Source organism: Lacerta agilis, chromosome 1 (genome assembly GCF_009819535.1).
Source record: "Lacerta agilis isolate rLacAgi1 chromosome 1, rLacAgi1.pri, whole genome shotgun sequence".
Classification (NCBI taxonomy): domain Eukaryota; kingdom Metazoa; phylum Chordata; class Lepidosauria; order Squamata; family Lacertidae; genus Lacerta; species Lacerta agilis.
The window spans coordinates 60,803,605-60,831,498 of record NC_046312.1 but is presented as its reverse complement, the minus strand read 5'-3'; the positions used below and the strand labels follow the sequence as shown (position 1 = coordinate 60,831,498).

The 27,894-nt window shown below is 43.6% G+C and overlaps 1 protein-coding gene across 5 annotated transcripts in view; it reads left to right on the top strand.

Moving 5' to 3' along the window:
* Nucleotides 1-27,151, top strand: part of BDNF (brain derived neurotrophic factor) — a 66,430-nt gene extending 39,279 nt beyond the window's left edge. For 4 of the 5 annotated variants that reach the window (XM_033151151.1, XM_033151166.1, XM_033151175.1 and 1 more), the window contains exon 2: nt 26,160-27,151. In XM_033151151.1, the coding sequence (XP_033007042.1) occupies nt 26,160-26,921 (762 nt within the window). In that variant the 3' untranslated portion in view covers nt 26,922-27,151. Of the gene's footprint in view, nt 1-13,439; nt 13,522-26,159 lie in introns of all 5 variants that reach the window. The other variant, XM_033151141.1, reaches the window with a different exon arrangement.
* The last annotated feature ends 743 nt before the right edge of the window (nt 27,152-27,894 follow it).

The window sequence follows — 27,894 nt, the reverse complement described above, 5'->3', positions numbered from 1 at the left end:
CAGCGAAGATCATGCAGGGGCTGAGGTCACTCCCTTGGTCCCTGGGATAACATGCCCTTCCAAATCTCTTTTGCACAGTGGTGTGGAGCAACTTAACATCTCTTTACCCAGACCTGTGGAGCACAGCCAACATCAATTGTTGCTCTGCTGATGGGTGTGGGACAGAAATAAATGAGGACAGCATCAATCTCATGACACACACACACACACACACACACACACACACACACACACACACAGAGAGAGAGAGAGAGAGAGAGAGAGAGAGAGAGAGAGAGAGAGAATAGTCTCATTTTCTCTATCCACTTTCCCAATTTTGTGGATAATTTTATACACTAAGTTGTATCCAGCTAACATTTACTCAGAGCAGAACTAATTGGATACAACCCGTCTGTTATGGAAATTTCTCTTTTCTACACTTGCACTCCAGTGCATTATGCCCAACAAAGGGATTAAGTCTCCCCTTGCATCAATGCTGGCTGCTTAGTACATGATCCCATGTCCTGCTGTCATACCATGGCAGAACAGCTGGTGCAGAGAAATAACAACTTGTCCAAGGTTGGGCAACCACTTGCCCACTGAGTTCTACAAAACCTGAGGTTTCGGAGAATGCAGCCAATCTGGGACAACATCTGCAGCTCTTCCCACTGAAGAATGCCAGGTCTCTCTCTGGCCATATCTGTGATATTAGTTATAAGTTATAGCAACAACTTTTTAAGATATGCCATTGTTGACTTTCATCAGGCATGTTTCTCATTGCTATAAGGCTGGTCAGTTCCTCCAGTCCAACATGTTGCACTAAGGCAGAAGAGTCCATAGCTAAACATCCTGGACAGGGCAGTTTGTGATCTCTGTGTGTGTGTGTTGACAGATGAAACTCAAACAAAGCTCTCTGTCTTTGGAAAAATATAAACAGTGAGCCAAAACCTGTTTAAGTGGCTGAAGTGCAGATACTACGGTGGCTTGTAGATCACTATCCTCTTAATGTTGCTATCCTCTCTATATACTTGGGAGTGAGTCCCCCCTTAATGGGCCTTTCTTCTGAATAGAACTGACATAGTGTTGCTCTGTGTCTCTCCTAAATTGGCTAGAGCTAAGCTACAGATTATTGCTCGATACATTATTTAGAATTGCTAGGTTCTCTTTTCCTGCTTGTGGGCTTCCCACAAGCCTCTGGTTGGTCATTGTAAGAAGAAGATGCTGGACTAGATGGGCCACAGGTTTGGCTCAGCAGGATCTTATGTTCTAAAGAAGCTTTCAGAAACCTCAAGGAGCTAAGAATCTTCCATTCCTGGAGAATTACAGGGTTGAATCCAGAGGTAGCTTATCATGCTTTGGTCTCGCAGAAATGGGATTCTGTTTATTAATTACGTGGACTTCTAGCTTTCATTGTGTAGCCCTCACAAGGCAGTGCACAAATAAAACCAAAACGTATCATGGGACTAACTTGTCTCATTGATTTTAGAGGGCTGGGCAGGGCAATCTTAACCCCCTGATTCACTCTGCTAGAGGGGTTTAGCAGTGGTGTCCCTCCAACAAGCTTGGATTCAGAGGAAGTTGAGGAGCAATCATGACAGATCCACTGCTGCATTTGGAGGAATGCCTCAGCAGATGATCTTTCTATGCAGGCAAGAAGGAGGACCTTGAGATATCCTTAGTCATGCTGGCCACATGACCCAGAAGCTGTCTGCGGACAAATGCCGGCTCCCTTGGCCAGTAAAGCGAGATGAGCACCGCAACCCCAGAGTCGTCCGCGACTGGACCTAATGGTCAGGTGTCCCTTTACCTTTACCTAGAGTATGATTGAATCACTAGGACCCAGTTAATAACTGGGCAGCTACATTCAGAAGTTTCCAAACATAGGCAAAGCCATGTATCAAATATTAGACACTATGTAATTTTAGCAGAATGTTTCAAGAGCATAGGTAACTAGGACAAGATCCTTTTTATCCAGGAAGGGCAATTAATAGCTGAAACACCAAAGGGTGTTTGGTGAAAGGTGCTTTGTGCAATGGACGCTTGAAAGGTCAGATCCAATAGCAACCCCAAGCTGTCAACCTGATCCTTTAGGAATAGTGTAGCTCCATTCCAAAGAGTCTGAATGCCAGCTTCCCAAAATGCATTTATTTATGTAGATCATTTGTATTCCACGTTTTGTCTCAAAGAGACACTCAGGGCAGCTGTAACTTAACCATCTAAAACTTTGTTGGCAGGATTGAGCCCCAGTTTATTGGCACTCATCTAGCTCGTTACAACTCCTGGCACTTGCTGAGAGTGTCCACTGCCTCACCTGGATTAGATGAAAAGGAGAATCTAGGAGGTGCGGATCTCCAGAGCTCCACATGACTACCAGCAGCAGTTTTGTGAAGATGTTTAATAGCACTGGAGGCAAGAGGCAACAAAAAAGCTGGATCATCCCAGACAGGTGATCTGTAAGGATACTATGTAAATAGTACTCTAAGCCATGGAGAGGTCCAGGAAAATCAACTGTGTTGCATTTCCCCCGATCATCTCCCAGTGCAAGTGTTCTAAAGCAACCAAAGCAGTTTCAGTCCCTAAACCAGAGTGAAAGCCAGTCTAAAATGGGTCAAGATAACCTGTTTCACCCAGGGGTGCCTAAAGTTAGGCAGTCACTTCCCACTCATCCAGCTATGTTCAAGATGACAAGTGAATGAACTATGTTCAAGAAGACAAGGGGAATGAATTCTCCTAATGTCTGGAGGAAAAGGTAGGGAAAGGGGGATGGTATGAAAAGCAATTGACTGATTCCACAAGCAGCACACAATAGAACAGCATATCTGTGTCTTTCTCATGAATAGATGCATTTGAAATCATTCCATCTAACTACTTCAGATGTGAGAGCTACTTCCAGGATCATAGTGATGACTTACATTTCTAATATGGAAAGTAGGTTCAAGACATGGGCATGACCCCAAAAGGAGTTCTTGCATCTGGAATTGGTAGCTGGAAAGGTTTCATAAATAGGCCTACAGTCATAAGAAAGACGAGGATATGCTGGTCTGCTTCCAGGCTGCACATATCTAACAGCAGATAGCACTGGCTCTCTTATTTTTGGCTGCTACCCTTTTCCATGACCAGAAAACTTTTTCAAAAGTACATTCGTACCATTGAACCTATACATCCATTTGTCACATTGACCATTTCAATTTCTTACCATTTATTTATTTATTTATTTCCTGCCCTTCTTCCCAAAGGAGCCTGGAGTGGCAAACAAGAGATAAAATAAAAACATACTAAAAACAATTCCAAGACAGATGCAGACTGTGAAAAATCTCCAGTTGAAAGACTTGTTGGAAGAAGAAGGTCTTCAGTAAATGCTGAAATGGCGACAGGGGTGTTTCCAAAGGGTATATAAAGTGTCACAATCTTTCAGGTAACCAGGTCCCAAGTGCAGTAGGGCTTAATACCCCCAAACCAGCAACCTTGAACATAACCCAGTAGCTAACTGGCAGCCAGTGCAGTCCTTTAAACAGCTGGGCTAATGTGTTGGTGATATCCTGCGCCAGTCAAGCCACCATGTTTTGCACCAGCTGCAGCTTCTGGGCCAGCCTCAAGGGCAGCCCCCCCCCACAACAGCATATTGCAGTAATCCAGCCTGGAGGTTACCAGCATATGGACAACAGTGGTCATGCTTTCCCAGTCCAGCAACAGCTCTAAATGTCTTTTCAGCTGAAGGTGGTAGAAGGCACTCTGGCCACTGAGGCCACCTGAGCCTCTAGTGACAAACAGGGCAGCAAATAAAATATATTCATGAATTTCACTTCAAAGTTTTGTTTGTTTCTTGGATATATTTTTATAGCCACCCTACGATTATTTTATTTTTAAATTCTGGATCCTAAAACTGGGAACCAAAGAAGGGACATGCAGGTATGAAATACACACTTGTTGTTTTCTTTTTACTGCAGTTGTTCTCAGATTGTCTCTTCAGCAGGAAGCACTGCTGCCTCACAGATCAACTTATTCTCCCCAGCTAATACTAACAGTTCATTTCCCTCCAGTTCTAACTTCCTTGTTTGCAGCCAGTCATTTAGAGCCAGCACCTGTTCACATCTTTAGACCTGTGTCATAAAGAAACAAGTGCTTAAGATAAGAGAATATTGAACAAGGTGTCAATGCAATATGACAAACCATCACAAGACTATCTCCAACCCAAACAACCCAGTAAAACAAGTTTTGGTTCCTTCCCACCTTTTTCAGTGGAAAAAAAATAGTCAAATCTCAAGGATTAGCATCAATAACTAGGTGCTTGTTTACCTTTCTCCTTTTGCCAGCAGGGTACTATTTGCAAGTTAAATTTCCTGGGTCTTGCTACAGGTGGCCACCAAGGCTTGGTTCCATGCTGAACGTGTGCATCAGATGCTGAAGATGCAAAACCTCATAAAGGATTTGTTTTCAGTTTAAATAAAAAAATCCATTTGGAAGGAAACAATTTAGCAGGGAGGCATGCGAGGATGTGAAAGAGTGGCTGCTCCCACTGTGTTTATGGTTGGTTGGTTCATACATGCCTCACTTCTAGGCACCACACCTTATTCTCAGTAATAGTTTGCATTCCCTGGAGCTTCTGCCCAGTGGAAAGTTCAGTTTGCATCCCAATTTGGCCCAAATGTTGCTAATGAATTGCCTTGTCATCCTGACTTTTTGTTCTGTACTCTCTACATCCAGATTTCTTTTTTGTCTGGTCCTTATGACTGCGACTTAGTGTATAAGTGTGCACAACCTTTGCAAACCAACAGCTTCCTGGGGAGGAAGAGGTTGTGGCTGCAAGAGGGATGGGGGTAAAGCAGGGGTAGGCAACCTAAGGCCCGTGGGTGGGATGCTGCCCAATCACCTTCTCAATCCGGGCAGTCCGTGAATCAGTGTGTTTTTACATGAGTAGAATGTGTCCTTTTATTTAAAATGCATCCCTGGGTTATTTGTGCGGCCTGCCTGGTGTTTTTACATGAGTAGAATGTATGCTTTTATTTAAAATAAATATCTGGGTTATTTGTGGGGCATAGGAATTTGTTCATTCCCCCCCCCCCGGGGAAAAAATATAGTCCGGCCCACCACATGGTCTGAGGGACGGTGGACCGGCCCATGGCTGAAAATGGTTCTTTCAGGTTTCACTGTAAGAGAGTAATCCTTTACTTTCATTATTCTGGACCAGAATTATGGTGCCACTATGTTGGCAGAAAGGCCTGCTAATCCAATGCTTAACCCTGGAAGGGAAATTCTCACAAGTAAGAAATTTAAAGGGAGGAGGAGATGGCAAACACATCCCCGGGAATGCCACCACAGCCCACCAATCATGGCCAGTGCTAGTAAAGACATCAACACAGGGAAGGAGCCAATGAACTAACAACAGGAATATGCTCAAGGCATATGTCTCACTACACACAAGGCAACACCACTCACATCAACCCCAATAGCACAGCCAGCAATGACCGGTCCAGATTTTTAATCCCTTTGTGCTTTATGACAACCACTGTTTTGGAGCACAAAGCACAAACAGAAGGAGGGAGAGGTCATACAACATGACACCTGCACAGCTACCTGCCTGCAAAGAGCATACACAGCTTCCCCCCCCCCTTGGAAAAAGGCTCAAAAGCCACCTAAGGAAGGCAAAGATTCGTTTTTTTGCCAAGCAGCCAAGGGAATGGGGCACACACACACACAAGGCAGCCACAAACACACACTGACAGCCACTGCAGTTAATGAGTCACTGAACAGGGCATAGGACTAGCAGAAGCAGGAGACAAGAGTTTGAGTCCTACCAAGGGGAAGCGACCACACACACCACTAGCATGGCTGGCAGGGAGGAATGTCATATCAGGGTTAATCAAAGGAAAAGAGAGCCCCCTGGACTCAAACGCACAGCACAAACGTCGCACAACAGTTCCCTAGCCACTCAGCCATAGTAGCAGGCAGCAGTTTTTACCTGCCTCACTCCTGATAGATAAGATGTCAGGTATAGGGCAGGTGGTATGGCTTGGGTAAACTGCTTTACGGGCCATATTAGGCCCACAGATGAGAGGTTTTCCCATTGCTGCTGTAACTTGGCCAGCAATGACAGTGCTTAGAGGAAAGTGTCTGACCTTTGCCAGCAGAGTTTGCCTGCATGTGGGGGATGAGTGCTTTCTCTGCATTTCCCTGTATTTTGGTGGAGGTGGGTGTTACAGAATTACAGTTCAAAGAAGAAGACACGGTATTCGCATTTGGCAAAGCGACAGTGGGGAACAATGGGGGAGTTGGAGCAGTAATCCATTATGCTACAGCACGTGTTTTACCGCAGCCTGCGATTACATGCGTCCCTGCCTCCACATCTTTCCCTGTTCTCTCGTGTTCACACTGCCTGTTCCTTGGGGGCAGAGACGTGTCCCCATGTACTTTGCAAAGTGGCACGACCCCTGAGGGACATAGTAGTAGTAAAAAAAAAAGGTGCTGCACTTTTGCTCTGTTAGGTTTTGCATCACGATGTGACATCATTGACACCAGCGCATCATGACCATAGTGTTTTGCCAGTGCAGTTAATAGAAACAAGGTCCCTCATGCTGGTTACAGAGTCACATTTTGGTGTCTCTTTTCTTCTTACATTTTCTTCCAAATATGAAGTAGTATAAATCCATATACTGTACTGTACTGTATTACAGAAAACGTCTAACTAATCTTTACGACTAGTTTAAGCACACATAACAAACGTGTGGTGTTTTGAAGAGCACTACTACTAGCTAAAACTAAACATTTAAATACACGAGTTTTTCTAAAGTGTAACGGGACAGTAGCACGATCTGAAAAATTGTGAAACTTGCTCTGGGTCGCTGAGAGCATTGTGTGAGTTCTCTAATTGTTCTGAGGTAAAATAGAAGACAGAAAAAGACAGGCGCTCTGTGTGAAGCCACAAGTGTTTCTTCACTGTCAGCTGTCTTGCCTATTGGACAGCATTGGGTTTCTGAATGATAATGCACTGAAGGATGAATGGTAGTCTTGAGAAAAGATACTTTTAAACACATACAAAATCAGCAATGCTTGCAATCTAAGTATGTGCTCTGAATGGCTTTTCTGGAATTCTCTTCCCCAACCCCACCCCCTCCTCCCTGCCTGTGTCCAAGTCTTCACATATTTAGGGCTCCGAGAAAAACTGAGTGGGAACATCACTACTTGCACACATGTAATCCCACGAGCAGAACCAACAGGATAAATGGCCACACCCCCTGGATTGACATAATTATTATCAGCATGGGAAACAGGACCACACGAAGAGATGGAGCTCACTGCCAAATCCAAGCTGCATCTTGGACTCTTGCCACTGATGTATATAACTCTCTGTGACACGGCAGCAGCATCCAATAATCTGCACATAGTTTTATGTTTATTTAGGGCTATGTGCCTATCCATATATTAATATGCAGTGAGTGCTAAACTGCCCCACCGCCATGCTCGCTCCAACTGGGCCTGCCTCACCACTTTTGATGTTACGATCAAGAGCTGGGAAAGGGTACAGTGATACCTTGGTTTTCGAACAGAATGCATTCTGGGAGTCCATTCGACTCCCGGAACCATTCAGAAACCAAAGCGCGGCTTCTGATTGGATGCAGGAGTGTCCTGCAGCCAATCGGAAGCCATGGAAGCCGCGCTGGATGTTCGGCTTCCGAAAATCGTTCGAAAACCAGAACACTCACTTCTGAGTTTCAATCGTTCGGGAGCCGATTTGTTCGGGAGCCAAGGCGTTCTGCTTCCAAGATACGACTGTATAGGCAAAAGTAGTTCAAGGAAGGAGTGGGTTGTTGGAAGTGCAAATATGAATTCTGGGGAACTTCAAATATTGAACCTATGGTTTTCTGGAGCACAGAAGAAGTCCATCTCCCCATATGCCTTCTTTGTTTATCGGAGTCAATAGTATGAGAAGGTGATAGCAGACTTCCTGTAAGATTTCAACAGAGACCTCTAGCAAAGTAGAAGTACAAAACAGAGGCACGAACAACAGCAGGCAAGTGACCCAAAATGGAGTCCTTTTGTATCAAGAGGAGACAAAGTGCTTAGGACTTTCTAAACCAGGATGACCATTGCCTTTTTGGTACCTGCTCCGGTGTCCGAAGACTCTGATGCATCCTGAGACTCTCCATTTTCCCCTTTCTTTATCCATTTTCACACTGCTTTCCTGCTCCCCCTTTGGTGCCCCCCTCCTTCCTTTTCAACCCCATAGCAATGGTTGCCTGAAGCCATCCATGCTCTCCTGATCCTTCTCTAGATGCCCATATACACCCCAAATAGCATTTTTAAATATATATATATAAAAGAAAACCTCTCTTCCATCACCCCATCCAGGTGAAACTTATTGCATCTACCACAAGCTAAAAACAGGAGCCTGGCCAGAAGATTGTAAAAATGGCCCTGCAAAGAAGCATTTAAAAGAATGGGAACAGGGGAAATATTTATTAAGAAATGTCATGCTTACAACATTTCTGAAGGGTATTGAAACAATTAAAAGATCGGGCTAAAATAAGTTTACAATCAGGGAGATAAAAACATTAAACCATATAGAAAGTTTGCAGGAATAAAAAGGGTGGGTGGAAGCATGTCTGAAGCTTTAAAGAAAAGGAGCCAAATACACCTCTCTAGTGAGAGAGCTCTGTATTCTGGGTGGCAATATGAAAAAGGTCCCATCTTGCATCTTAGGTTCAACCAACCATGTTTCTGAAAGTGGCGAGAAGCATAGCAGAGCCTCTAATGTTGAATATGGGGTGGGGGGATATCATAGAATGATGGTGTTGGAAAAGGTCTTGGAGATCCTGTAGACCAACTTCATGTCCAATGCAGGAAATCCACCACTACAGCATCCTTGATAGGTACTCAGCCTGCCTCTGTTTAGCAACCTCTAATGAAGAGCAGCCCGCCACTTTCTGGTGCAGTCTCTGTGCCATAAACGACTTGTACTGTGAGGGAGTTATTTGCTTGTAATTTGAACCCTTTGGTTCAGGTCCTGTCCATTGGAGCAACAGAAAACAAATTTGCTCCAACAGCAGTGGAACAGCACTTTAAAAATTTGTACAGTATTGTGTCTCCCCTCATTCAGATAGCCTGCTCCCAAACAGTTTGGGGCTTTGAAGTTAACTCCAAGGATTGAGCCTTGACATGACCTGAGAACCAGTGCAGGTGGAACGAAATGAGTAACAGTATCAGTAAAGCGAGTGTCAGAGACCAGACAGGCCACAACATTTGGAACGCACATGACCTCCCTTCCGTCAGAGTAGTCATCCTCTCAACGTTATGATGGCTAATGTGACAGATCTCCCAAGCGTTTGCTCGCAGGGAAGGTTGTCCCATCACAACATTAAACTTTCGCTTAAGAAGACGAAGACCTGTTGACTGTTTTCATGAAATATTATTTGCAAGCAACCAGGCTTTGAGCCAAATTCTGAGAGGAGCCAAGCCCTGAACAGCTGTTTTCACCAAACAGTCTCAACTTTTCAGAGAGTTGCAGGTACCTGGCAAAATCCCTTGGAATTTCGCAGGGAATGTGACCTGTGCATTGTTCTTAACTTCATACACACAGGCTTGAGGACTTACAGGGTGGCCAAAACCAACATGCTTTGTGGATTTCATCTAATCAGCCCAATTTGCTACTCTCACTCACGTTTGCTTCAATGATGAGGAGAGTTTGGTTCTATGTTTTAAGCTAATTGAGGGTGACCCTCATGTTCCTGTCATGCTGCCAGTGCAGCTGTCATAAAGCATGTTTCAGGACCCCTGGAAACACCCTATTTGTGCAGTAGTTTCTCCCTATGCAGAAAGTTATTTCCTGCTTTTAATAATGATTTTGCTCTGCGGTGGAAGTGGGCGAAAGGCAAGGGAGGGAAGTTGGGTCTTAAATCAATACTGCTGGAGAAATCTGCTTCCATTCCACAAAGAGCATGTTTCCTCTTAGAATTGCAAATGAACATGAACAAACATCCCCTCCTCACACTCAATTCTTTAGTTTGTTATTTTGTTTGCGTGCCTATAAATCCAGAAGCTTGGATGGGAAGAGAAGAGTTAAAAAAGAAAAAGCCATATGGCAATAGCAGGAGGTCTGGCCACCCCACCTTAGGCTCGTGACAACATGCCCTACATTTAACCTACAGTCAGGAACTAATTAACAACACAGATGGGAGTGAGCTAGCATATGTATTAAGAGGGAAAAAATTAATACCCCAAAGGTTTTAATCAGCAGCCTTGCCTCTTTCTGGGTTAGAAGCCTAAGCATTGCCATAGGAAACTGCAAAATATATAGATGGGGAGGCAGTGCCTGGTAGTGGTTAGAGAGAGGGGCCCTCTTCCGGCAGCAGCACTGGGGTGTTGCATGACTATAGGTAAGTCACAAAAAGCTGCTTACTTGTTTCAGTCTGATCAAAGGGGAACAGAGATCAGCACTCTGGGTTTTGTAGTCTGAGTATTGGAGCAATGGGAATGTTTTTGTAAAAGCAAAGGGAGTTTTAAAAGATGTCCCTGCTGTATGAATGCAGGGACACAGGGAAATGGAAGCTTAATTGACTTCTTATTTTATAGATCGGTAGGTGGAGCTCCATACCTCCCCACCTTGTTTCTGAGAGGTAGTTGCTCCAATTTTAAAATAGGGGATTCCTTTCCCTTTGAGTACCGGTTGCTGGGGAGCACAGGTGGGGAGGGGGCTCAGGTCCTGCTTGTGGTCCTTTCAGGTCCCATCAGCCCTAGCAGGGGTGCCAACTCCTGGGAGATAAGACCTTCCCCCCATTTGGGGGGGCAGGCTGCCCAATATCCCCCCAAAATGTCCCCCCCAAAAGTGCCACTTCAATGGCCAGCTTCTGCTGCTGCGGCGGCGGAGGGGAATGAGGGTTGAGGCAGCAAAGGAGGAGACACTGACTACTGAAGCCACGCTCTGCCCACCCTCCTCCTGCTTGCATGGACAGAATGACCATAATAGTGCAATGTTGCGTGGCTTTGGGTGGCTTGCAGCAAGTAGATAAACCCAAGCAACATTCTGTCCCCTTAAATCAGTGATGGCCAAACTTGGCCCCCCAGCTGTTTTGGAACTACAACTCCCATCATCCCTAGCTAACAGGACCAGTGGTCAGGGATGATGGGAATTGTAGTCCCAAAACAGCTAGAGGGCCAAGTTTGGTCATCACTGCATACACACTGTGCAGCTATTAGTTTTGTGTGTTTTGACTTTGGTTGTTACGTACATCCCTTATGCTGAACAAAATGATATCATAACAGTAAATTCCATAAACAAAGACAGAATTTCACATACACAGGGAACCTTTGTCCAAACTGGACAATTAACCCCCCCCCCCTTTTTTTGCTATGGGTGCATTTAAGATACAATGAGTTTTATGCATTTTCTTCTTAACGTTGGCAAGTTACTTGTCCGCCATTGGCTGTGAGATCTGTCACAAAGCTCAGGTTTCCCCAACTTACATCAGACAAGTTTCTGACACGTGCCGTCTTTCTGGGATTTGCCCCAACAAGGCATTACTTTTGATGGAAAGAATGTCAGAAGACACCAAAACCAGGTCCTAAATCTTAAGACAAGTCTGAAACAAACCAGGTTTTTCCTTTTGCCGAATGGTTTAAAATGGAAAGTTGGAAATACATAAATTAGGAGTGAAAGGTTCAAACAATTTCTCCAGCGGGGGGGGGGGGGGGGCAGGGGCGGTCTGAGTCCTTTCCTATCTGTGGAGAGAGAGAAACTCTTGCCTAAAGCCCCATTTAGCTTTGTATAAATAATTTATATAAATGCATATGTATGTATACACTTATATATCTGATAAACGTATAAATCACTTTATATTATTTTTTGGTAGTGGTGTATTTATATACATTTGGGGGGGCATGAATTCCTTAGCAGGGCTCATTATATACGACTGGTGCATGATGTTCTTTTATTAACCACAGCGTTTTGATCACAGGCTACTATTTGTTACTAAAATAAGAGTGGTGCTGCGCCTGTGTGTGTGTGTGTGTGTGTGCGTGCACACACATAAATATTCATAATTGTGGAATAAATCTCTTCATTTCAAGGATGTTCCTGGGCCGGAGGTTTCTAGTGCTGCTCTGTCAGAAAAGCATGTGATTTGACTGTAATGGTAACGAATGATCAAAAAGTACTAGTTGGGGCAGGAAACCACCAGGGTCTGCCTGCCCAGCGTTTGTGAGTGTATTAACACAGACCCATTAGCGCTGCACGCAGCCCTCGCTGCAAACATCTCCCTGCTGCCAGGGGCTCCAGCGTAAATGACTGCGGCGAGGCTTTTCCTTGAACTCGGCTGTTGGCTAACTGGATCAGCATGGCAAGTCAATACACATTGTCCTTTTGGGTTGTGGTGGAATGTCCGGCTCTTCCTTCTGACTTTCTTCCAGAGGCCACCCACTATGGAACCAGAATGCAAGCTTGATCCCTTGCCCAAATAAGGAGAGCATCCTTGAATGGCTATGCTGAGCAAGGGACCGGACTGGGCATGTGCCGAGAGGGATCTTGGCATAGATTAGGGATTGCTAGGAAATGATTGGCAGCACGACTGACAAATACAAGCCTTCAAACATGGAGAGGGAGAGAAAAAAGAACCTGTTGTTGTCAAATACCTGTTGAAGTGCTGTTAACTGGCATTTCCAGTTCAGCACGGCCTGCTGCAATCTCTTCCATTCCGAGGCCAGCTATGGCTCATAGCAAGGTGTTTGTTCCAACTCTTTGTCACCTTCACCAATGCCACCCATTGTCAGAATATCAGCAGAGGTAAGTATAGGGACATACATAGGAAGCTGCCTTATCAGACCACTGGTCCATCTAGCTCAATATTGTCTACACTGGCAGGCAGATGCTCTCCAGGGTTTCAGGCAGGGTTCTCTCCAAGCCTACACTGGAGACACCAGCTGGGACCTTCTGCCTGCAAAGCAGATTCTCAACCACTGAGCTACAGGACTCCTCCTAGGTGTGGTACTTGGAATAGGCTGAGGCTGAGTGGCCACTGTCCCCCTTGATTTCTTCCTCTCTCAAGAGTGGACCAGATGTTAACAACTGTGCCTGTCCCCTGGTATTCTGGACTCTGTGCCATTCCACATTGGTTTTTCTTTGCTGCGAAGACACTAGGGTGCATTTTCTCGTAGTGCCCTGCAGATATGCTGCTTCGGTTGGCTAGAAAGGAATTGCCTTGTGCTGCAAATCTGGTGTGTAGCAGAGATTTCTCGACTCTGGTTTGCGCATCAGGCAGAACTCCTTGTTAATAGGAAAGAGCTTGAAGATGAGTTGAATGTGCTCTGGCGGAGAAGTGAGGCACCTGTGGCCTCCAAGGGCTATGGACTCCAAACTCCCATCAGTCCTGGCTGGAACGGTCAAGGGTATTGGGAGCAGCAGCCTTGATTGCCACAGCTTTCCCGTTCCTATACTAGTGGTGTAATAGACTGGACTCTTCTCCTTTCTGCAGCCAAGCCCAGCAACATACTGCTACTATGGGAGGTGGAGATGAAAAGGATGTGGCAGTAGCAATACAGTCTGTGAGCCTTGAGGTAAGGAGTTACTGGAGATTTCTGGGTTTGGTTTAGCATTGCGTGAGAACAAGGCCATGGTCTTTCTCTGTGACTGGAGTAGTTTGTGGGGGGGATTTAATCCTCTGATGCAGCAAGCCTAGTTCTGCTAGAGCATCACTTTGGGTAAAGGGGTGTAGAAAGGTGGGGCAGGGGGCCTGTTTTTCTTTCCCCTCCGGATGTGCACTGCAAGCAAAGCCCAAAAATCACTGTGCTATGTGCTTTCCACATACACCCACTTGAGTCTGACTTGGCAACTGGATAGCAGATGTTCCACCGCAGAGGCTCAGATTTAGCTCAGAGGTTTTCAGTTGGTATTCCCTACTATCAATACTTGAATTAAGTGAAGAATCCTAGAGTCATCTAGTCCAACCCCCTGCAATGCAGGAATCCTGCCTGCAGCCATCCCTGGGTGGACTTGAACCAACAACCTTCTGGTTAATAGCCAGAGTTCCAGTTAGGAGGACCACAATGGGCCCTTGAGCAGTAGTTTGGGGACAGGACAAAACATGCTCCCATACATAAGAGCCAACTCCAGGGGGCCATGGGTGTGTGGGCACCCACAATAATATAATGGTGGGGGCCAGGAACCCACAAAGTTGATGAAAAAAGCTGGCAGGCAGCAGAGGGTCTGCCTCTGAGAGAAGCAGTTCAGCTCTGCCCTCCTCGGATGTGGAGGCAAAGCCCCTCCCATGTAAAAAGGGCGCCTCACTGGCTGCTGCAACGTGGACATGCGACGTCACACGCACACGCCTGCACATCACATGTACTATGTGCAGGTATGTGCATATGACATTGCATGTTCGTGTTGCAGCAGCGGGCACCCACAATCCTGAGGGTGAGGTGGCACCCCTTCTCCCATTTCCTAAGTTAGGGCTATCATGAGAAGTAGCGGTTCCAAAAGCCCCCAGCCCCTGTCCTGCAGTTTTTGTACTTTGTTTTTTCTTAGGTTTCATCTGTCACAGTACAATGCTTCATGTGCGTTAGTGGCTTCTGCCAATACTTTTGTCTGTACTTGTGCTCCTCCTGTTTGTGGTAGGCAGGCATGTTATTAATCTCCAAACAAAACCATAATGCAAAACTGGCACCAATAATAAATCATGGCTGCTGTCCAGTTGGGTAACAAGTGTTACTATCTACTCAATCAAAATTCAGAGAATGTGGCTTGTGATTTGCATTTTGTTCCTTAATATGCGTATAAACTTGGTCTGCTTCAGTGTGCAGGTCTAGTAGCTTGCTGTAGAATGGGCTATCAAAAGAGGTAGCTAGTAAAAATACTAATGTAGGGTTTCCAAACAGCGCTGAGATTAGGGTACCTGCTCAAAACTGGACATTATTCCCAAATATATAATGCCTTCTACATAAAATGTTCCATTGACGCTGGAACATTCCCACTACACAACTATGATTTACAATTTGTTGACATCTTTATTGTTTAGTAAGGCTCTTCCTATAATTATTGCAACATAATTATCACTGGATAACATTGGATTGAAAATACTCAGAAGCAGCTTTGACAGCAAACCCATATGAATTACAATTCCATTTTTGTGTGTCTAGCCTTTCCCAAATGATTTCTCTTGGGCTCAGCTGCAAAGGAAACTTTTCTGTAGAATGAAAAGGCCTCATCTGCATGAAAGATATGAATTACAATAAGATTATGATAAAGTGAGTGATACATGCATTTTTAAATGCACAATTATTTCCCATTGTTTGTACAAGCTAGTTAATATTTACTACTACTGTACTAATAATAATTAATTTATTATTTGTACCCCACCCATCTGGCTGGGTTTCCCCAGCCACTCTGGGCGGCTTCCAACAAAGATTAAAAATACATGAAAATATCACACATTAAAAACTTCCCTGAACAGGGCTGCCTTCAGATGTCTTCTGAATGTAAGGTAGTTGTTTATCTCTTTGACATGAGATGGGAGGGCGTTCCACAGGGCGGGCGCCACTATTGAGAAGGCCCTCTGCCTGGTTCCCTGTAGCTTTGCTTCTCGCAGTGAGGGAACCGCCAGAAGGCCCTCGGCATTGGCCCTCAGTGTCCGGGCAGAACGATGGGGGTGGAGATGCTCCTTCAGGTATACTGGGCCGAGGCCGTTTAGGGCTTTAAAGGTCCGCATTCTGGATTAGTAGTAGTTTCTGGGTCACCTTCAAAGGTAGCCCCACGTAGAGTGCATTGCAGTAGTCCAAGCAGGAGATAACTAGAGCATGCACCACTCTGGCGAGACAGTCCGCGGGCAGGTAGGGTCTTCCATCACCCTGAAGATACAAAACCCTTCAAGGTCTGCTAGGACTCTGTCAAGCTTTCAAACAAGATGAGTTAATTCATTTTTTAACTAACAACAATATACCAAGCTGGGGATGTGCATAGAGGTCTGCCATCATCATTTAAGGCAAGGAGGTAAAATCTGTGGCTACCATTCCCATCATCCCTGACCATAGGCCATGCTAGGTGGGTCTAATGGAAGTTGGCCAACAATATCTGGAATGTTTGCACAGGTTTCCCATCCCTGATTAAGTTGCTTCAACCAGCACATCAAATCCATATTGGAATGAGAAAAGTCCATCACAGTAATGATGGTAATTTCTCGGAGCTGTTGCATGAAATGTTACAGTCGATAGCAATGGTTGGAGGAACCATGTCTCTGAGAACATCTGCCATGGTGTGTTTTGAATCAGGTTGCAGTGTGGCTCACCCTGGACATATCTACACACAGAGAGATCAAGGACATTTTGGTCAAGTGCAGTTAGCAAACAGCCGAAGAAGGCCATGGCCCAAGACTCATAATTGTCAAAAAGCAGCACTGGCATGGTCTACTTTTTCCCTTGTACTCTACTGGTTAAAGAGGCTTTTCTGTGCCAGCTAGCCTAGGGCTCATGATTTTCATAATTGGGCGTTGTTTTTCATGAAGATGCCAGTGCTGGGGGGGGGGGGAGTTTATTAAGTCCCCGAGATTCCTCACCCCCAGCCAGCCAGTTATTTTTAGTGGTCGGCCAAGTTTGAGAGCAACAGATCTAAAATCTGGCCATTGTGGATTCTTGAGCATATGTGTGAGTGTCTTCCATAACCTATATTTTGGAAAGCAGAATATGAGTCCATAAATTATAGGGATTGGGATGAGGGAAGGCAGGGGTGGGGTAGTAGAATCAAGAATGGTAGAAAACATTTCACTTTCTGGCAGATTGCCAAAGGGCGAACATCCCATGAATGGCCAGTCAGCAAAATCTTTAGTAAGTACTTGCCTATGCTTTAGTTGAGATGCCTGCATGGCAGACAATTGCACAAGGTGACCCCCAGGTTCCCTTCCAACACTACCTTTCTATGTTTCTATGATTCTCTATATTCCAAGAACATGGAAGTAGGTGGTGGGAATCTTCTGGGGATTTGGGAGGAAGTTTGGAGGTGATGGGATGGATTGTCTTTCTATCCCATGCATCAGAAAGCTGGAAGGAAAGGCATGTACTATCCTGTGAACTCTATTGACAAGCATACTCATGGTCAAATAGTTTGATGTTTCTTATTTGATGGTTTTTTATCTGAGCAAAACTGTAAACTGCCAAGTGGGCAGCCAAGACAATTGCTTCTTCCACTAGCAATTTAGGAGCGCTCAGTTCATTACCATGTGTTTTTGTGTGTGGTTCTTTGTTTTCTTGTTTTTATTAATTAAAAAAATTATGATATAGCTGGATGAATAAATATCCCGAAGGATAACGTGTGTGCTGAACTGCCAGCGGCTTATGCATTTGACTGCTAACTCTGCTTGCTCTCAGTACGTTTAGTCTTTGCAAATCATGTCCTGACATGCAGCGCATTTTGGTATCTGTTCCCACACCTATAAAAAGATACATAAAGCAGGAATCTTTTGTAGGCGCCTTTAAATAACACTGAGCACACTGAAGTACTGCATGCATGATATCAGGAGGAAATTAATTCCCTGCTTTTATGGAATCCTGTACGCATTTACTCAGGAAGTTGAGCGTCCCACTGAATTCAGTGGTGTTTACTTATGATTAACCTGCCAGTTTTCCAACCTGATTCAGTGCATTTTTATTCAGAAATAATCCCCACTGAGCTGAATGGGATTTATTCACCCAGGCAGGGGTTCATAGGATTGCCACCTTCCTATGATCTTTTTCTATGTTATAAATTGTAGAACTGTCATGTGTGATCCTAGAGTTGCCTTCTCAAAAGTAAGTTGCATTGAGTCCAATGAGTTTTACTCAGTAGCTGATGGTGTGGTGGGAAACTCATGCTCACCTGAACTCTGGTCAATCACATCACTGTTGCTTACCAAGAGGGGTGGGGAGGTTGTCGTGGTGCAAATGCACCAGCAGGAGAACCTGATTGGCTCCACCAGTGGATTACACCATGCCAGCTTCACTGCCACCTTGCCCCTCCCCCTCTATCTGCCAGTAAGCAACAGCAATGTGACCAACAGGGGATCAGGTGAGCGGTGCTGCCTCCTCACCCCATCCACTACTACTCCCAGGAAAGTGAGTATACTCACTTTCTTGGGGATAAACCATATTGAATCCAATGGGGATTAGTTCTGAGAAGACATGCATAGGATTTCACTGTAAATGTCTATTGATTTGTAAGCAAGTTTCAGTGCTGGACTTCTGCTGAAAGATGCAAACCTTTGCTACTAACTTCAGTGTAATTTAGATGTAAAGGTAATTCAGATGTGGAAAGGTTAACTTTGGACGGTATTTTTCTTGTTTCCTCAAACATACATCATAGCAACTCAGTTTTTAGTACAATTGCAAAGTGATCTCAATCTGTCCAGTTCAGAGTGTAGGCGTTTGATATATACAGTATCCTCTATTATTTCAGTTGTTACCGTGTTATGTGCATGTGGTGTGCATGGATTTGCAACCCATCTTGGTACATTTGCTAGAGAATGATGGGTAAGAAATATAATGAACTGTGTATGCGCATATATTTTTATGTGTATAATATACAGTGGAAACTTTTCCAAGAGAGCTGGATATGTCAAGGCTGTATTGGAGGCCACAATTTCTGATTTGAAAGGCCTGCCTACCTAAACCCCTGGTTTGTGGGCTTTGTTGAGTAGTTATTGATAAGGCAGAGGCACTCTGGCTATGCTCAGAGGCATTCTTATTAGCACTGTATGTTCCAGGGTGAATAGTCAGTAGAATCTGTGGCCAAGCTCTGTCTAAATACTGCAATTTTACTGTATCTGAGAATGCTGGCTGGGCGGCAAAAGATGTGGATGAGTTCTTGGGAAGTGCTGCTTTTGGTAGCAACTACATGTCAAGGCAAGGGGAGAGATGGACTTTTAAGGGCTGCACCAGGCCAATTCTGGGCTTCGGACCATATTTTGTAGCCTTGAAGGTTCCTTTCCAACCCCTTCCATCCAGGTCTTCTCACATTGCTACAGCAGGGCCAGCCCAATACATTTTGGCACCTGAGGTGAATACCCTTAACAATACCCTTAACAAACATGAAAAAGGTTCTTAAAGAGTAGATTATTGTGGTCATCTGTAAACAGGTAATTGTATAGGTTTGCATTCCCACCTCATGTGAGAATATGCTCACAGATCCATCTTAAGAAGCAATGAATATACTTTCTGGAAGGAGAGTAATGTTTTCCCAGGAAGAAAATTGTCCAGTTTTGTGAGGTGGGAGGGGGATATTTGCAACAGGAGCACATCCTTAAAGAAAGATGTGCATTGTGCACGTCAAGTTAGAAACAAAAGCTCATTTACTGAGCAAAGAAATTTTGTGACTCAAAATGTGACCCTGCTCTCTAAGCAGCCTAAGAGATTTCTCTTTATACATGAGCTGATTTTTCAGAACCCCTTTTTCTATTATGACCTCACACCACAAGACTGGCTCACTTGATGTGATTTGCCTCTGAGTTTCCACAATGAGCTCACTGCTGAGTCTTGTGTGTAGAAAAAGATTTGCTCTCTGTGTGTTCTTTCTCACAAAAAAATATATATAGAGAAGAACATCTATGAGTAGCTATGGTGTGGGGGACGTGTGGCATAAACTTTCGTAGCCTGACCTACTGCATTCAATGCCCAATGTAAACTCATACACATGGAGGGATGTTGAAGTTGACGGTAAAATGTATCTGAAGTTTCTTAGGCAAGGTGTGGACTGAGACAATGGAAGACAAACCGTAGGCAAGATGAGAACAAGAGACATCATGTCTGCATGGCCTTAAATGCAGCAGTGTCCACTTCTGAGGGAAAAGAACCTCCCTATGCCCGAGAGTGTTGAACTGAATACACACATGCACCCCTTCTGCCCCACAGCTGTGGAGCTCTTTTTCTCCAGATGCCTCCGAAAAGCCATGCATGAAGCGATTCAGAAATGCTCCAAAACATCTTTTTCATTGGGTTAGCTAGCTGTGCCCAGGGCTTATCAAGGAGGTGGACTTATATGTTTTAATGATGTTTTTTTTTTAAAGAGAGAGAGAGAGATTTCATGTATTATAAGTTACCCAAATAGGAGCGTCAAATAGGAGCACCAAGGTAACTTATAACTGAGTATGATAATACTCAAGGCTAATGAATCAAAATTATTATGAGAGACACTCAGATCTTTTAATCCCTGCTCTGTATCATTGCCTCTGAACTGCCCTTTGAAGTTACCTTTTGCTATAAATGTTTGCCTGCTGTCATTATTTAGAAGTGTATGGCATCAGGCCACACCATGAACCTGGCTCCAGAACCAGTTCAGCAGTCTCCCAATGTGAATTCCCTGGTACGTGCATTCAGTCAACAAAGGGCAAAATGGAAATCCAGGTGGTAGGTGGGTGGTGAAGATAGCTCTGAGAGAAAATGAACTTTAAGCACCCTACTTTTGCTCAGTTGCCATCTTGCCACGTTTATTGAATTTACATGCCAAAAGCTGGCTTTGGTCGCCTCCATAACGAGATGAATTTGTACAAATCTAAAAAGACCTTTTTTGAAGTCAGATGACAGATATATAGGATTTTTTTTTAAATAAATGCAGCAAACAATTCAGTGAGGGATGACCTGCAGGGACTGAGTAAACTATTAATATTTATACACACACGCCACAATGATATATATGAATAGGAAGAATGACTAGTATCCAAAGGACGTGTTGAGGTTAGATTATTGTCAACAGAATTCCTAACAGCATAACATTTCCTCATACGAACATGGGCAATTCCTGTCTTGGGCAATTCCTGTCTTAGTGCGTAAAGCGTCTTTGTTGTGCTTTTCCTCTGACAAGTGTTAGGATTCCTTGTTCCCCACAGAATAAGGATGTGAAGTAAGTCTTTGTACATAGCACTGTGTTGGCAAACAAAAAGAGTGTTTACTCCAGTCCATACTGCCAAGTATGAGGTACTTCAGTGCAGGGGTGTAGGAAAGGGGGGCGGGGGCGTGTCACCCCAGGTGCCATCATGGAGGGGGTGACAAATTATCAAGGAACAATTACTGCCCTATTAGGGTGGTTCATTAAAAAAAAAGAGAAGTTAAAAACAAGAAAAGTACAAAGATAGGTGTGTGTTAAGGTTTGTATATGTTTTTTCTTTCTATGTTGATATTGTTATTGTTTTTATCGTGTTTATGTATTGTGTTTTTATTGTTAATGTTTATATTGTGTTTTTTTTTCTTCTTTGTTCTATTGGAAAATAATAAAAAACTTTTAAAAAAATAAATAAATAAATAAAACTTTTTTTAAAAAAAAAAATGCCTGCTCCGAAGGTCTTATCTTACTATACTAGGGATTATATAGCTATATACAGTGGTGCCCCACTAGACGAAAATAATTCATTCTGCGAAAATTTTCGTCTAGCGGGTTTTTCGTCTAGCGAAGCGGCAATGACAGCCGCGCTTTCGCTAGACGAAAAAAAAAAGACGAAAAATTTTCGTCTTGCGAGGCAGCCCCATAGACTTTTTCGTCTTGCGGGGCAGCCTTCCGCTAGACGAATGCGTTCGTCTAGCGAGTTTTTCGTCTTGCGAGGCATTCGTTTAGCGGGGCACCACTGTACAGTGGTACCTCGCTAGACGAATGCCTCGCTAGACGAAAGGCATTCGCTAGCGAAAGGCTGTCTCGCAAGACGAATTTTCCTATGGGCTTGCCTCGCAAGACGAATTTTTTTTTCCCGTCAAACCGCTATTCCCCCATTGGTGCTTCACAAGACGAAAAATTCGCTATACGACAGCACTCGCAGAACAAATTATTTTCGTCTTGCGAGGCACCACTGTATGAAATTTCATGCATATCCGTTAATATCTTGACCCTCCTCCACGAAAATAGCTGTTTGTTTTCCTATGTCGTGAAGGCTGAAATTTCAATTCAGTGGAGCCAGGGTCAAGATATTAACTGATATGCATGAAATTTCAGATATAGCTTTATAATCCCTAGTTTAGTAAAATAAGACTTTTGGAGCAGGCATTTTTTAAAAACAAGTTTTTTATGAACTGCCCTATTGCGCTACCCTCCACTAAGCTTCCCGGGTCCTGGAAAGTTGGCCTATGTGAATAAAATGAGACTAGGCAGGCCGAGTAGATTAGGCCTTGCCTTGCTTTTGCCCCGCCCCCTGCACGCAGCCAATTTTTCTTGATTTTACTGCTGTGGTGTTTTGTTTTTTGGGGTGGGGTTTTTTTTTGGTAAACCACTTTGCAGGTTTTTTTAAAAAAATAAATTTTATTAAATAAATAAACAATAAATATAAATAAAACAACACAAGCCAAAACACAATCCATCTTATAGACTATCTGTCCATAGTCGCCTACTTGTTATCAGAGGCCCAGAATCCACATTCCTTTGTAAGAAAATATGAAATAATGTAAAAGCATTTTTGCAGGCAAAAATAAATAAATAAATAGGGGGGGTTTACAAGAAATTTTCTGCACCGCGTACCACCTGACCTTCCTACGCCTCTGCTTCAGCGTGAACTTCAAAAGCACTGAAATGAGTATTAGCTGATTCTTAAGAAATGTGATTAATGCTATTGCTTGCTAGAAAGAAGCAATTGGTCAGCCACAAAGTTGTAAAAGGAGGCAGAAGAGTGGAACAAGTTCAGAAAGGAAGGTAACCCACTAGGCTCCTCCACATGGCTTGGGTGTTGATCATTCATCCTGAAGTTAAAGTATGTCCAGAGCTTTATTGAGCATTCACTCTGATTTGTTTAAACAATGAGCATCCAACTGGATGTGTGCAGTGGTTATGCGCTACGCATTTCAGTACATTTTGCCCATCACTTTCCCAACTGCAAAGAGTCTGTGTTGTTGTTTTAAGTGGATTTGTTGTGCTAGGCTGACATTTAATTGTGTAAACCTAATTTTCCAGCATGTGCTTGAAACCCTCCCTCAAAATCCTGATCCTAACTTTGGTAAAATCAGAAAACTGGGATGTTGTGTCTTTTCGTAGGGAGACTTGCAAAGTTCCTCAACCTGTCACAAAAGTAAAGATGATACAGGAAAAGATATTTCCTACTCTAGGCTGGGATAAAAGTCTTCTAAAACCAAAGCAAAGGTGGGAAAGCAGATTGTTCGAAGCTGTATAAGGCAACCAGCTTTAATTCCATTGTGGTGGGTTTCTCCTCGATAAGTTTCTTTATTCCTTTGTGACTTAGGCTCACGTTAACAACACAGCTACAGCAGTGTGGGGACTATTTCTCTGTGGGATGATCAAGGTAAATAAAAATAAGTGGGGTTTTTTAAAGCACATCTTTAAAAAATAATTAGATTGTAACTTTTGTTCAGATTTCAGCTGTAAGTTTTTTTCTTTTTAAAAATACCTGGTTTAAAATGAAAGCAAAAACAGAACTTCTTAAAACTAAATTTATGACCTTATGAATTCATGAAAGGCTGTTTTAAAAAAAGGAAAGAAAGAAAAGTGAGGAAAACATTTTCATCAGTCATTAATAGGTACAGTAGTTCATGCATTTATATTCTGGGTTGATAGTGGGGTTCAGGAACTGGAAAGACAACACATGTGATCCAGTAATCCATCTGAGTGCATGTGATGGGGGCCCATTTTAAAATTAAAACCATATCTACAATATCCAACTCATATTATAATGCAATTAGCTGAGGGAATCAGCAGAAGCGGATTGGGTTTATGCCTCATTCTGCCCTCAGGCTTCCTTGATCTAGAATAGCTCTTGCAATCCCCACATACCACAATCCTCATAATTCAGTGCATTAACTTGTTTAGGAGTTTTATCCAATTAAGGGAAACTTTTTCCCCGTAGTGACATGGCATTTACTCGTAAAGTGATGATGTCACTCTATGAATTCTTTTGCCTATTGCATATAGCATTCAAATATGTTTCCTCAAGAGTGGAGAAACGTCAGGCTTTCAGGATCTTTTCATTTTGTTTTGTTTTTTGCGTGCTAAGCACCCGCCGTCCCAATCCACACAATAGACATGGCACAGTGTATTGGGATCAAATAAGGCCACAATTTTATTCCTTACAGGTGTCAGAAGTCTGGCCTATGCATTGGGTTCTGCCAAGGACTTCCAGGTCCACCTGCTCGAACTAAAACCTGGGTCAACACAACAGCGGATGGAGGGGAGGGGGAACCTATGACTTACATCAAATAGGAGTGTCACCTGCTGTCCTGAGGAGTGCTGTGGCCCCCGCCTGAGCATTTGGACAGACAAAACTCCTCCTGGATCCCTTTAATTGGGTACCCATTACTCAGAGGGGCAGTCAGAAGCTACAGCTTCCCCTCCAGCCGAGACTAAGGCTTAACCGATGCCTAAACTGCCAAAGTTGTGACGATTGCTATGAGGTAGGTGAACACCATGAGTCATGGGGCAATTTGCCTGATGGAAAAATTCCTGCCCAGCCTCGAATACAGCAGCCAACAGCACCCATAGCAAGGTCCAGCGTGAAAATAAAGCAAAATATACAAAGAGGGAGGGAGGGAGATCTGTTTTCCCCAACAGTATTACTAGGCATAATTTAGAAAAGGTCCCCTGTGAGGATGAATTTTGCTTTCCTTGTCCCCCCCCACCCTATGAAAAGAAACATGGAGGGCGCATTTAAATTCATTGATCCCTCCCCCTTGAAAAATAATAATTCCATAATTGAACTCTTTGGTTTATGATGAGATTTGACGGTAATTAAAGACACACTCCTAAACTTGCACACTATGTAAGCAGCAAAGCTTTGTACATGATTGTTTCTTTTGCTTGTTTGCAAGCTAGGCACCATGTACTTACACTTTACCTTGGTCTTTCACCCTTCAAAACTGGTCTGGGAAGATGTCTCCAGTCAGGAATTCTAGGGGTGTATCTTTCCCAGACACTCGCTCCAGATAAATTTCCCCACAGCACAGTGTTTTACCTAAAATGCCATATACTAAAGAAAATGTCCAGGCATAAATTGAACAAGTGCCTTCTAAAAATTTCCATAGTATATTCTGCAAGGGAGCACTTGATAGAAAACAAGAGCAGACTGGAAAAGTGATGAAGAGGGACAGCTTGACAGGGAGCACCAGCCTTGTTGCCTTGGTAATGGGCGGCCACATTCCCTTTCCTTCTCCCCCAAGTTACACAGACCAAGGGCAGTGCAGGGGCTTCACTGGCCCTCAGAGCACGAAGGAGGGGTCTTGACCTCTGAAAGATGAGCAGCACTGCCCAATTCCCTCTGCGTGACCTAACACTCTCTCCACAAGCAAACACATCCACGTGCCCCAAAATGGCAAAAGGCAAGGATGTAATTGGGTTGGATTTTTAAATGTTCCTGAACCCCCATTTTGGCTTACCTTTAATTGGGATTTTAAGACTTCCCCTGTTACTCAGTATTCCCTTAATACACCTTTACCTTCACTTGTGAATGCCACCTCGGCTGCATGAAAATGTGTGTTGTAATTGCACCTGGCACCTGCGAGTTCCACAGATCAATTTTTTTTGCTACACAAAAACAAGCAAGCCAAAGCTCATTGCCGGAAGGTCTGGTGTGTGTTGGGGCTTGTGTGCATGCTCTCCATGCCCCCTCCCATGCCGACAGATGATTATTTGCTCCCCAATTTCTGAAATGTAGTTTCGGGAGCCTTAGATCCTGTGAGACAATCCTCTCTCCCCTCCTTTTTTTTCTTTTTAAAGGCACCGGTAATTACTGTTCATATAGTTCCATCTTCCGTGCTGAGATCTTTCTGCAAAAGACAATAACTTTCTGAAATCTTTCCCGCTTATTGCATGCATACCGCAGATGCTTGGTAACCTTTCCAAGCATGCTGTTACACTTGTCATGCAAATAGAGGATAATTAATTATCATGCCTGGAGTGTGACATTTACTGTGCAAGGGTTCTTGAGACTTCAGGCCAACATCTTTAACTAGTTCCAAGCAGGGTAGTCCAATCATCGGCTTCTGCCATAGTGAGCGCTCTCAATGAATGCCTTTGTGACATAAAAGATAAATGTGGGAAACCTTTTTCCAGGTGTGACTGGGATGGCTGAATATATACGCATGCCAATTGTCTCTGTGTGAGGTTAAAAAGTTATATGGGGTTAACACATAACTCTTTCCAACTTGGCAGAGGAGGGGGACGTGTGCTTGTTTTGCACCTCAAACTGTTGTTGTTGTTGTTTTAATCTATTTGTTCTGAATTCCTTCTTTTCTGTCTTTCTTCTTGTCGCCCACAGTTCCACCAAGTGAAAAGAGTGATGACCATCCTTTTCCTTACTATGGTTATTTCATACTTCAGTTGCATGAAAGCTGCCCCAATGAAAGAATTGAGCATCAGAGGACCAGGCAGCTTGGCTTATCCCGGTCTCCGGACACAGGGAAACCTGGAGAACCTCGGCGGGCCAAATGACGCCTCCAGAGGATTGACGTCCTTGGCGGACACTTTTGAACATGTCATAGAGGAACTCCTGGATGAGCAGCAGGTCATCCAGCCCAGCAAGGAAAACAAGGATGCCGACTTGTACTCATCTCGGGTGATGCTAAGCAGTCAAGTGCCTTTGGAGCCACCACTGCTCTTTCTGCTTGAGGAGTATAAAAACTACTTGGATGCTGCAAACATGTCCATGAGGGTCCGGCGTCACTCCGACCCAGCTCGCCGCGGGGAGCTGAGTGTGTGTGACAGTACGAGCGAGTGGGTGACGGCGGCTGAGAAAAAAACTGCGGTGGACATGTCAGGGGCAACCGTTACAGTCCTGGAAAAAGTCCCGGTACCCAAAGGCCAACTGAAGCAATATTTTTATGAGACCAAATGCAACTCCAAGGGTTATACGAAAGAGGGCTGCCGGGGCATAGACAAGAGGTACTGGAATTCCCAGTGCCGAACTACCCAGTCTTATGTGCGAGCTCTCACTATGGATAACAAGAAGAGAGTTGGATGGCGGTTTATAAGAATAGACACTTCTTGTGTTTGTACACTGACCATAAAAAGGGGAAGATAGTGGATTTATGTTGTATAGATTATATTGAGACAAAATTTATCTATTTGTATATATACATAACAGGGTAAATTATTCAGTAAGAAAGAAAAAAATAATTTTATGGACTGCATGTATAAATGAAGTTTATACAGTACAGTGGTTCCACAATCTATTTATTGAACATATCCATGAGCTAAAGAGGAACAAGACAGAGAGAGAGAGAGAGAGAAAGAAAGAGAGAGAGAGAGAGAGAGAGAAATTCATTTGCGCACAACTTTGAGAAAAAAATGCATTACATTCCTCTAACATTGTGGTTTGTTGCTGTTGCCAAGAATTGAAAACTTAAAAAAAATTAAAAAAAATAAAATTGCATGCTGCTTCAATTGTGAATTGATGATAAACTGTCCTTTCAAAAAAAGAAAATGAACCAAAACATTCCGTTTACATTTTAGACAGTAAGTATCTTGATTCCTGTTAGTATTATATCTGTTTACTGCTTTTAAATTCTTCTGGTAGCGTTGGAATTAAAACAATGTCAAGGTGCTGTTGTCATAGTTTTACTGTTGATTTTTTTTTTTTAATTTTAAAATTCCCACATGGTTTTAAAAGAGGAGATTACTCCCTGTCATCACCGTATATGTTCTGGATAAAACAAATTTGGGGTTTTTTTGTATGTTGTGAAGGTGTTTGCAATATCAAATCAGACTACTGAAAAAAATAATAAAAAAGGCAACTGAAAAAGACAATGTTGATGTTCCTCCCAGTGCTCTTTTCTAGTCTACAGGCAGCACTTTTTATGTTTGTCTAGGTGTGGTTTCTATTCTGTGATTGTTGCTTTAAAGACCTGCCTTTTGTTTGCTTTGTATTTTGGTTTTTCTGGGGTCCCCCCCATCACCTTTCCTCTCTTAGGAAGAAAACTAATTGCATTCTCTTTCAAATATATTCGCCCCACTTTCCTTGAGTGCCGAGAACAAAGTTGATTGCCCCAACCTAG